This window comes from Bos javanicus, chromosome 9, assembly GCF_032452875.1.
Source record: "Bos javanicus breed banteng chromosome 9, ARS-OSU_banteng_1.0, whole genome shotgun sequence".
Taxonomy (NCBI): Eukaryota; Metazoa; Chordata; class Mammalia; order Artiodactyla; family Bovidae; genus Bos; species Bos javanicus.
Window position 1 is genome coordinate 39,252,505 of NC_083876.1, and position 12,444 is coordinate 39,264,948.

At 38.9% G+C, this 12,444-nt stretch overlaps 1 protein-coding gene and 1 non-coding gene across 2 annotated transcripts in view; one reads left to right on the plus strand and one right to left on the minus strand.

Moving 5' to 3' along the window:
* Positions 1-12,444, minus strand: part of SLC16A10 (solute carrier family 16 member 10) — a 117,327-nt gene that overhangs the window by 40,745 nt on the left and 64,138 nt on the right. The window contains exons 2-3 of the mRNA XM_061428673.1: positions 7,329-7,473; positions 1,921-2,383 (exon numbers count right to left, since the gene is read on the minus strand). Coding sequence (XP_061284657.1) covers positions 1,921-2,383; positions 7,329-7,473 — 608 coding nt within the window. The remainder of the gene's footprint in view (positions 1-1,920; positions 2,384-7,328; positions 7,474-12,444) is intronic.
* On the plus strand, positions 3,197-3,269 carry TRNAE-CUC (transfer RNA glutamic acid (anticodon CUC)). Its single transcript has one exon. It is a non-coding gene; the product is annotated as a tRNA-Glu (tRNA).

The window sequence follows — 12,444 nt, forward strand, 5'->3', positions numbered from 1 at the left end:
GTTTGAAAGGGAGAAAAATCCCAAATGAAAAAGTATCACATTTTGTAAGAAAACATGCCTGGAAGGAGGGACAGCAGAATAAGGCCTGGTTTGTTATCTGAGTTAACAGAGACCTTGTTGTTCTGTGTACAATCTGATTTACAGCTTCCTGATGACAGTAGTAACTGTAACACTGTCTAACTCATTACTCATTATGAAATTTCATCTACTTTAAGAAAAAGACCAATAACATATTTATGGAAGTTCTTAGGGAACACTCACTCCCTCTTCAATACAATGCAGGTTTCCAGTGGTATATCTGGGGACGGGAGCTGGTGTGCACCAGAGGAAGACCATGCCAGGTGTGTTCTCCAGGTAAACACAGCAGGAGGCAACCAGCCCCTGCTCTGCCATGATTCTGGGGAAGCTGCTCAAAATCTTTGTTAATGATGGATCTGCTTTCCAGCCTGTAAATCATGAGCTAATATTATTTATTCTGCCTACCTCACAAGTTTACTGTGAAAGGTCAAATGAAATAATATATGTAAATTAATTTACAAATTACATTACTAGAAGTTACCAGAAATAACTAGATAATCAACTACCACTTGCCCTTTGGTAAACGTCAGGTACTAGCGACTTAGCAGCAGCAGCAGCAAAGTTGAGATATTGATTTCTCTAAGGGTTTTCACGTTGTAATAACAAACGGAATTTTTTTTAAAAAATCTACTCATCTTTGAAAAGGACACGACAAATGTTTTCTTAGCCACAGACTTCATATGTGATAGGTGTGACATACCAGGTCATTTTACCTAGTAACTCAGGCTCTGCAAAATGCCTCATGGTTCAGAGTCCTAAAAGCTAGTCCTCTCCTTGTCTCCCCATTGATCACCCCAGCTGCCTCCTTAAAACCTCTGGCAAAAAGAGAATAGGAGAATTAAGAATTCAAGTTGTCTTAGATCCACAAAGGATTGATGATGTCATTTAGTAGCTGACCCCTTGACCCCAGTAATTCTCTGAACTACACTGCCAAATTGCGCCAGAATTTTAACTAAAGAAAATTGCACAAGCATCCAAAAGTAGACTGAAAGCTAGAAAAACTCCAAATCACACAGTATACACATAAAAGAAAAACTTATCCTAGTACCATTTTTGTTTATCATTTATCAACTATGTTGAACTATAAATACATTTTCAGTCATAACAACAAGAATAAAGGAAGAAACATAATAATAAGCACTTCTGAGCAAATTTTGCCAGGGGCAAATACTTTAGACACTGCTTACTCTTATTATGAAGAGGTTGAAATTTGCCTTTGCAATATAAATAAGCAATATAAAGTGCTCGAGGACGTGAAATCCTAATTTCCTATGAAACCCTTGCTCTCTCTTGTTATTTGGAACTTGCTAACATCTCTCAAATAATCCTCCAAATGGAATTCCCATTTTTTCAGAAGTATCTCACAAGTAGACAAAGTTCTTCTTTGTGTCAAAGTCACTGGCTTTTACTATTTACCTAATTTTTTCACCCCTTTGTTGAAAAATAATTTATTGGTGTTGACAAAATCATTGCACCATCTTTGTCCCTGATTATGATTAATAAGCCATTTGAACAAAAAGGGACCTGTCAGCTTTTTTGTATAGATGACATTTGTTCCAACATTTTAGTGTTCTTAAAAAAAAAAAAACAAAGTTGGTTTTATTTGTGTAGGTTTGGTGATCTGTTAAATACCAAAGCATACCATGAAACATATTCTCTGTGTAATGATCGGATGACTGTGCTGACCTTGTCTTAGGAGACCTTGACTTTCAAGAGTCCCTGAATTACAACCAGGAAAGCATTTAAGGCCAACTTCAATCTGAGCTCTCTTGCTCTTCTGAGAAGCTTTTCTGTATGAAATAATAATACCCGTTACCAGCAAAGCCAGAGCGGCGTACTCACCAAGTGAACATAAGGCACAAAGTACCCAAAAAGTGCAAGTGGGATTCCAACGGCCCACACCGCGTATGCTGTCACCTTGAAGATGGCAAAATTGAAGATTTTTTTTGGAGGACTGAACTTTCTCCTGGAAAAGAGGGAGAGTCTGTTGCCTCCTTTGGTTGTACCGTCTTTATCTTTGGCACTGGAAACAAAAGGTCGGTAAGTGAAGCCAGCCAGAAAGAGGACAAACACGAAGATGCAGAGGACCCTGAGGGTATGGAAGAGGCCCACGCTGTCAGTCAGAACCCTCAAAAGGAAAGGCAGCAAAATTGTGAAGATGCTGCTGCCAGCGGTGACGATGCCGTTCACCAGTCCAAGGCGCTTCTTGAAATAGTGTCCCAAAATGACCAAGGAAGGCTGGTAGGCGAAGGAGCAGCCACAGGCAAATATGATCCCATAGGTCAGGTACAGAGGCTCAATGGAGCTGTGCGAAGATGAAAAAGATGTAGAGCAGCTTTCATTATTTTCATCATGTGCTTGGAAGAATAAAGCATTACGGTCAAAGGGGGTTTCAGTTAATCAACATATTTTCTACAAATAAAAATTAACCAAAAAGAGGTTAAAATCTTAATAAGAATACATTACAATATTTTAATTTCATCTGAACAGATAATAAAAAACGCCTTAATATGTGAAAAATGATCAATAAGGTCCTCAGTGATTTGATCCCTGCTCCTCTTTCTATTGACTTTCAGGCGAACCACGCAGCACTGGATAAAAACTGTGATGCTCCCAACTTAGAAATAAACAGCGGTGCCAGGAGGGGCCCCAGTGACACTGACAATCATTAAACTACCTAAGAAACACCTAGTCTCAATAAAAGCTTTTAAAAAGGAGAATTGAATTATGAAAACTCTTTTCCTTAATGGAATTTTTTCCCAGGGACTTATTAATCAGCAATGTACTCAAAGAGAAGGCCACGTTTGATATTTTCTCCCCAGGCTTATGCGAGGAACGTTCGCACGGACAGGCAGTTGTGCGTCTGCTGCATTTTGCTGGCCTAAGGGCTGCAGACCAACCTTCGCCCTGTGCTGCACTGTTCTCAGTGTTGTGCAAGATAATGAGAAATCATATTCTGATCGCAGGACTGCTAAATGAAGTGCATTCACTACTGATCCCAGTCTGTAAGCTTCAGGGCCAGGCAAGTCTCAGCAAAAATAATCAAAGGTTAAGAATTCTATATTTAACCAAATACTTAATTACACACTTCTGATGAAAGTCAAGGAACATAGGGAATTCCCTGGCAGTCCAGTGGTTAGGACTCAGCACTCTCACTGCCAAGACCCTGGGTTCAATCCCCAGTCAGGGAACTAAGATCCCACAAGCTGCACAGTGCAACAACAACAAAAAAAGAAAATGAACAAAAGAAAAGAGAGGGCTGAAGCAAGAGGAGGCTGCAAAGTGGAGGAAATGTTTTAAAAAAAGAAAGTAAAGGAACACAGCATTACATTCTTTGAAACAAGGAGTAAAAGAATGCTGAAGTGTTTTTTCTTTTGAAAATTCAGAAGGCTGTGTATCAGTAGTAAAGGCAAGCTCTTTATTAGAAACTAAGGTAGATAAAGTTGGTTAATAATTAAATTTTGAACAATAATTATAGCTAGCAATATGCTGAGGTAATCACAAGGAACTCTAGAATCTGATAAAATTAAGGCAGGCTTGCAGTCCTCTCACCCTGAGATGCCCCTTCCCCGTCTATTAATCTACGTAAAAACCATCTTCAAATCAGGTTCAAGAGCCAGTCCCTAATTCTCCCAAATTAATCTTACCTAACTCTGATCACTCTTTACTAAAATCTCACTCTTATTCAATAAACATATTTAACAGCTACTATGTTCCAGATAGTTGGTGAAAAAAACATTTTAAGTGTGGTTATGCCCTACTTCTAGTCTGCTTAGTGAAACAAGACACCTACCTGAAATAACAAGAATGTAAAACAAAATATAAATAATATTTCACTCATTCTGCATCAGTCTTTTCACATTCAGTATTTTTCCAGATAACTGCAACAAATTTCTTAAGGTGCCAATTTACTTTTATTTAATAATTTTAAAGGAAAAATCTAAATACGTTTTTCTCTGCCTTCTTCAAAGTGTATGTTAAAAATAGTATTGACAGCACAGTATTGTCATAAACAATGACAATATCTATAGTTACACTACATTATTGTAAAGCTGTCAGTTGGAAAACCAGAGAGCCCTGGATATAAATCGAGACATTCTTTTGCACACCATTTAAATACAGAGTGCTGGGTAAAGATTAGCCTTGGAATCTCTCCTACAGGGTAAAATACATCAGCTTTGTGATGGCATTTTCACTGCTGCTGGAACCTTCTTCACTTCTACTTTTCACTTTAGTAACAGATGGTTCAAATTGTTGAAGTTTGACAACTGAGTAAGTGCCGTGTAAATCAGTAAGATAGCAAGTATGTGTGGGAAAAGTATTCAAAGAAGAGACACTGACGCAGCACCCTGGAATTGCTACAGAAGGCTTTCTTAAGAAGGCAGAATTTGAACTAGAGGAAAAGAAGGTCAGTCCACTGTTCAACACATGTGGTAAGGTAAAGATCCCTTCAAGGGGTGGGGATGGGGGAGGAAGAGAGAGAAAAAGAACTAGGTCACCACATAAAATACATTTTATAATTTTTTTTCTCAGTGGTCAAAGAAGTTTGAGAAACATTGCTTGCTGTTAGTTGGTCTGTGTATATGAATTTTGTCTACCAAACTAGGTAATAAGTTACATGAGTTTTTTATCTCTTCGTTTCTCTCTCCACCAAAGCCTGAGTGTTAATACTTCAGCAAATGCTAAGGTCACTGACAATGGGTATCTGGAGGCTTCCGGGCCATGCAGGGGTCTGATGAGGCAGTAAGAGCACAATACTGTATTAGAGATAAAGAAGAACTAAAAGTAAATGATCTCACAGAATTACCTAAGTAGAATCTTATCCCAAACAAAACTGGTTCTTTATTTCTTTAAAAAACAACTTTAGAAGACAAGAACAAAGGCAACTTTAAAGGTGGAATATTTATTTTCTAAAGAGAAATAAAAATAATTGTTTAGAATCCAAATAAAATGTCTAAGGTGAAAGAAAGGCTCACTTTAGAGTTGAGGAAGGGGTATGTGTGGGGAGAGTGAGGGTAAAATCAGTAAACCACGGATTCTGTTGATTCTGAATACTTAAAAATAAGCAGGGTGGGACTCCCCTGGTGATCCAGAGATTAAGGACTCCAAGTTTTCACACAGGGGCCTGGTTCAATCCCTGGTTGGAAGCTAAGCTTCCTCGTGCTGTGGTGTGGCCAAAATAAAGATCGAAGAAATAAATAAACAGGGCAATGGCCAATGAACACATGAAAAGATGTTCAAGATCATTAATTAACAGAGAAATGCAAATTAAAACTACTATGAGGTATCTCCCTCACAGCAGTCAGGATGGCCAGCATCAGAAAATCTACCAACAATAAATGCTGGAGACGATGTGGAGGAAAGGGAACCCTCCTATACTGTTAGCGGGAATGTGAACTTACACAGCCATTAGTGAGAACAATATGAAAAAACTAGGAATAAATCTACCATATGACCTAGCAACTCCACTACTGGGCATATACCCTGAGAAAATCACAATAAAAAATGACACGTGTTCCCCAGTGTTGACAGCAGCACTGTTTACAGTAGCCAGGACAGGGAAGCAACCCAGACGTCCACCGACAGAGGAGTGGATAAGGAAGACGCGGTGCATACACACAATGCAACGTTACTCAGCCATAAAAAGGAACGGATTTAAGTCAGTTCTAGTGCGGAAAGGTTGAGGACAGGAGGAGAAGGGGACGACAGAGGATGAGATGGCTGGATGGCAACACTGACTCAATGGACATGGGTTTGGGTGGACCCCGGGAGTTGGTGATGGACAAGGAGGCCTGGCGTGCTGCGGTTCATGGGGTTGCAAAGAGTCAGACACGACTGAGCGACTGAACTGAGTGAGTAAGGTAGATGAACCTATAGTTATACAGAGTGAAATAAGTCAGAAAGAGAAAAACAAATAAAGTATATTAACCATATATATGGAATCTAGAAAAATGATATTGATGCAGCTATTTTCAGGGAAGGAATGGAGACACAAATGTAGAGAATGGACTTGTGGGCACAGTGGGGAGGGAGACGGCGGGATGAATGGAGAAAGTAGCAGCAACAGACAGAAACTCTTAGGTGAAAGATGGACAGCCGTTGAGAAGTTGCTGTGCACCACAGGGAACCCAGGCTTGTGCTCTGTGATGACCTGGAGGGATGGGATGGGGGTGGGGGGTAGGGAGGCTAGACAGGGAGGGGGTCTAAGGATAATTATGGCTGTTCTGCACTGTTGTGTAACAGAAACCAACACAACATTGCAAAAAAAAACCCTTTTAATTTAAATTTTAAAAAAATAGAAAAAAATCAACAGGGCAAGCAATGTAAGTTTGATTTTTTTTTTCCTAGTAACTACAATAATGCTTTTCAACTAGAGCTCGAAGATAGCTAGGGAAGAGAAAGGGACAGGAAATGAAGATAAACCACAAAAGGAGACAGAGGGTGGAAATCATCTAAGGGTTTTCCTGTTAAGTGCTGCCTGTTAGCCAGAGCTACCCATTAAACCAGGGCTTCCCTATCTGGGGATTATCCTGATAATGAAAGAGGATTTGCAGGTAAAACAGGAGCTGGAGGGAGAGGTGCTTCCACGGTAAGGGTGCCCACCAGCTCTCAGCAGTTAGCGCCTCTGCAGGGCTTCTAACAGACACAGGGAACAATGTTTTGATAGGAATTTTTATTTTAAGCTGCATTTGATCACTACATTTTGTCATGCTCTTTTTAAATTTCAGCACTGTTCTTTCCCCCTCCCCACCCCCACCCCCCAAAAAAGTGCAGGTAGGAATTCTCTACCTGGATTAAAATAAACAGCAAAGTCTAGATCTCATTAATAAAAATATTTCACATCAAGCCTATGAACAACCATTTCAAAATATATGTTCTTGTACGCTTTGGAACTCAGAATGAGTTGATCTTAAATTAAGGCCATTGCTTTAGACAACTTTACTGCTAGAATCTGAGTTCTTTGGGATTTTTCTGTGAATGGAAAAAAACAAAGGAGAAATATTTTTTCTTGGCTCCAGGGAACACATGTACCCTGACTTGGCATCTCACTCTGAGGCACTGCAAGCAAAAGCATTCAAATTTACAAGCTCTGATTTGCTGCTGTGGACAGTGCGTAAGTGACACGCTTCAAGTTTTAAGCACTTGAAAAGGAGGACTTTTTTTCCTTGTAAACAGCAAAGTTTCTGAAAGGAAATCTGGAAGATAGCTCACAGATTTTGAAAAGCAACATGAAGAAACCAAGTCCTTACCTTACAAAAGAACTTGATAAGAGTCCAACAAATCCAACAGCAGCGCCCACGACAGCTGTTTTCCGACAACCAAATATGTCTGTGAAGACACTGACAATCGGGCAGCAGAAGAAAATCATCCCCATGGAGAGAGAACTAACCCATGCTGCAAGAGAGGGGGAGATGGGGGACATTATGACACGGGGAATTCTAGTTGTTCTTATCTCATAAAATGCAAGACGTATTGAGAAAAGTACCAGTGCAGGAAAGATATTACTCAGACTGATGAATGGGGGAAAGTTAGAATAAGTAACAAATCTGAATCATAGATCAAAGCATTGGCAAGGACTCATTATAATTAGCAAAGCAATTATTTGTGTTCAGTGGAACTTCTGAAAAAAGTCTGTATCCTTAAATAAACCAAACATTCTCCTGGGACCTAATCTCTATCCTGGTAACTATGGTTTTAAGCAACTTCTAATCTGCGGAAAGAAATCTGTCTGAAAAAATTGAAATATATTTAGGAACCCATGCCCAGGTGATCAAACTGCAAAGAAATAACCACCGAACTCAACAGTGGTGAAACTTGAAGAAAAGGAGTTATATGGACACAGTAGTTAAGAATCAAACATCTGCCTAGAGTCTGGGCTTTGTGCTTTTGTTAAAGGAATCAAATCCACACAGGCAATTTGTTGACCTAGATAATAGTTACTGTATATTCACTTTATTCATAAAGCCATACACACAGTTTATCTTCTTTTTTGAAAGTCTGTTATCATTCACAATAGAAAAGATTTAAGAATCAGGTCATAATTTCCTGTTCTGATGCTGTAAAGACAAAAACAAAAGGAAAGCAAAAGAGAGACATACTGAGCACAAATGATCATAAATTTGTGCCAAAGAAATGAGTGATCTTGTAAGACACTGAGTCTGTGAATTCTTAAAAAGTATAATGAACTAGTGAGCCCTAAGTGAACATGAGCTATAAAACAAACAAATCCCTCAAGTCCCCAGCTCTGAACTATGCAACAAATTCTTGGGCAAATCATTTCCTCGGAGTCTGTTTTCTCACCTTGAGAGGGGATTGAACACAGATCTTTCCAGAATTATTAAAGATTAGAGAAAATGTGTCTAAACCTCCACATATAGCACAGAGTGCTTAATAATGCAGAGTTTTAACAGCAACAAATTGTCTTAAAAAATGAAATGATCTCCAGCATTCCACCCAGCTCTGACAGTCTACTAGTAAACCACTCTATTTCCTTAGCAAAGGAAGTTAAGTCCAGACAGACCCTGTACAAATGACTATTTGCTAATAATGGTATTCAAATGGAGCTTTACCAGACTAACAATTTCATTTAATTCTTTGCCTTCTTACATTTTAAGTTATTTTAAAATTATGTATATTTTATGAGCCATAATTTCTTTCCTTTCTTCCCTTACCAGAAAGGAGACAAAACACAATGAAGAGACTGTACAAACAATGCAGGCTTAGCTTAGGTGTTGGTGGGAGGGATCAGAAGTGGACAGGCTCTGGGGGAGAGGTGATGGGCCAGATATTACCACACCACAGCCCCGAATGTACCCACTCAAGGAGAAGTATGACTTTTTCAGTCCACGTTATATAAAAATGTTACTGATTTTTAATCATTTAATCTCATTCAAAAAAATTTTAGTCATCTATCATGTTGATGAAACAATCTAAACCAGTCTAGTCAGACCAGAAGAACAGCATCCTAAACTTTATTTTTGGATGAAGGTACTTGACAATTAAGTGAAACGCCAACACTAAACAGGAAATCACATTAAGAAATTCAAGAGCAAATATTTATATTGCGCTAACATTCAAAGAAGTCAAGGCATGTTTCAAGAACAACAAGTCTTTATGCATTATCTAGGTGTTGGTCTACCTTTAACACCAAATGTGAAAGTTTTTACAGAATCTTATGTCCACTGAACAAGCACTAAGTGCAGGATATAATCAAACACAACTTTACTTTTGTCTCGACTATCGCCTTAAAATGCACGCATGGAGAAGATGTTCCCTGCCACTGCATGAGCACTTCAGCAGGCCCACCTGACCCCTGCAGCCAGTGCTGAGCAGCAGGAAGGCCTCAGGTGCTTTAGGTTACAAACTAACCTTCACTAGGTAATCAGAATCTTTTTTCCTCGGGAGGAGAGGAAGATCAGCTTTGTCTCTTTTCCGTGGCCCTTCTTCCCCTCCCTAGCTATTGCTCTCTCCAAAGTGGGCGGGCATGAGAGAGGGCTGCTCGGAGACAAGGTAAGGAGACTCCTACTTAACAGGTCCTGCCAAAAGGCCTGAACGGCGTGTCCGAAGCGGACGCTTTCCCTCAGGTGCACTTCCATGGGTTCTTCCAAGTCTCACCTCAGAGCTCCTTCTGGCTACAGCTCCACAGACAAGGACAGTTCACTCTCCTCCTGGCTTTCTGGCTGTCACTTAAAAGACTCACTGTTGGAGCCTCGTTGCCCTTCTAGACGGTTTATTTGGGCAGGGATCAAAACAGCTCCTCTCTCCTCCACTCAGCCTCCTCTGCTCTGCAGGAAATGTTCATGTTTCCTCTGCCCTGACAAACACTGGAGTGTGGGCAAGTTCCACAGAGCCCTCCTCTTGCTGTGGGAGCAGCTGGCCAGATGCAGTTCTCTGCTTGTTGGATTTCTCACGGGATTCAGACCTCAGTCCTCTGTATCCCCTAACTGAAGAGAATTTTTTAAACCTCTAAGTAGTCCCTCTAAAGCTCCTCTCACTAGGTTATCAAGTGAGAGAGTGTGTACCCAAACTTTTCCCATGAGGGCTTGGGTGGAAGGAAGCCATAGCATAATTTCATTAAAAAATCTTCACAAAATGCTCTTCCTTGACCCATAAATATCCTTCTTCTGGGTTTTAGAGCCTCTAACTGATCCTTGAACATGAACTATCCCACTTTTGAATTTCATGCTTCTGTACCTTGATGCCTCAGCTAAATTCCAAACATCTTTTTTTTTTTTTTTGGCTGCACCACACAGCTTGAGGGATCTTAGTTCCCCCGGCAATGGAAGCAGGGGGATTCTAACCACTGGACTACCAGAGAATTCAAGAAATTCTCTTTTTAGAAATTTTTTATTGGAGTATAGTTGACTTATAATGTTGTGTTAGTTTTGGACAAACAGCAAAGTCAATCAGTTATACATATATTCACTTTTTTTTTTTTAAGATTCTTTTCCCATATAGGCCATTAGAGAATACTGAGAGGTCTCTGTGCTATACAGCAGGTTCTTCTTAGTTATCTGTTTTATATACAGCAGTGTATATATGTCAGTCTCAATCTTCCAATTTATCCCTCCATCCCCTGATAATCGCAAGTTTGTTTTCTACATCCATGACTATTTCTGTTTCATAAATAAGTTCATTTATACTCTTATTTTATACTCCACATATAAGTGATATCATATGGTATTTGTCTCTCTGTGTCTGACTTACTTCATTCAGGATAATAATCTCTAGGTAAAGCCACGTCACTGCAAATGACATTATTTCATTCTTTTTATGGCTGAGTAACACTGCATTGTATATATGTACCATATCTTCTTTAACCATTTCTCTGTTGATGGACATTTAGGTGCTTCCATGCCCTGGCTATTGTAAATAGTGCTGCAATGAACACTGGGGTGCATGTATCTTTTCAAATTATGGTCTTCTCTGGGTATATGCCCAGGAGTGAGATTGTTGGGTCATATGGTAGTTCTATTTTAAGGAACTCCCATACAACATACTGTTTCCATAGTGGTTGTACCAATTCACCTTCCCACCAACAGTGCAGGAGAACTGCCTTTTCTACACATGCTCTCCAGCATTTACTGTTTGTAGATTTTTGATGATGGCCATTCTGACTGGTGTGAGGTGATACCTCATTGTAGTTCTGATTTGCATTTCCCTAATAGTGATGTTGAGCATCTTTTCATGTACTTTTTGGCTATCCGTGAAATATAGCTACCAAATAACCTTTCGATTGGCAATAAAATGGTCAAATCAAGTACAGTTTACTCATTTCTGAATTTTTATGTAGTTGCCAGACAATACCACACTCCAAAAGTCATTGAAACTTTGTTAAATAATATTTAAATGTTTATTTGAGGCTATTAGACCAATGTTCTATTACAGAGCAAAGATGTTGTGAAAAAGGCCAAGATCAAGTGGAAATGGGGGTTGGAGCTCTCAAAACAGGGCAAAAGAGTATTTATCAGCCTTCAACTAACCACAGTAAGTCTTCCCTTTGGGTGTTTTCAATTGTAAACATTTTGTCCTTGTAGTCATTTACATCCATGTAGTTATAACATTTTTGTTTTACTTAATATGCAGGAAACTCTTTTTAAATATTAAACCTAACCACTTCTTCCGAGTGATTTGCATTTTCCTTTGGCCATGCTGAGAAATGAGGATTTGTTCTTAGTATGGAGTGGTAAACAAAGAGGGTCTGGATGGGGAAACTGGAAAGCTGATTGTTACTTTTAGATATATATGTAGTTTATAATTTATTGTTTTTTAAAATTTGTATTTAATTTGTACTTTTATGGTCGCCTTACTATAACTGCTAACGGTTACACAGGATTTGAATTGAATTTGTATTTATGCTAACCACTTTGATTGTTACTTTATAAAAAAGATTTTCCTACCTGGTCTTTTTTTTGGATGTTTCTCTCTGTTAACATCAAACACACACATTCAAATAAGAGTGTACAAACGCACTCTAAAGTCTTTCTTTCTTTCTTGTTTTTTTTAAGGGAAAATGGACTTTATGTAATAGCTAACTTGAATCCTATAGAAGTGCCAACAACCTCAAAATCAATTCATTACATACATAGGTATGCCACTCTACAACAACAGTAAATATAGAAAAGTACAGTTCATTGAGAAATACTGTTAATGCCAAAGAGGTCCACTATGTAGTCATTAGCATTTTAAAATATCTGAATTTTATTACTAACATCTACATACATTTTAAAAACAGTATTGCAAATGAGAAGAAGATACAGCAGTATGTAACACGCTTTGCTGATTAGGGATTCTAAGCTGGTGCATTTTCGGGAGATATTTAATCCCTTCTTTATTATACATTTTTTGAAATCTATATCTCTTAAG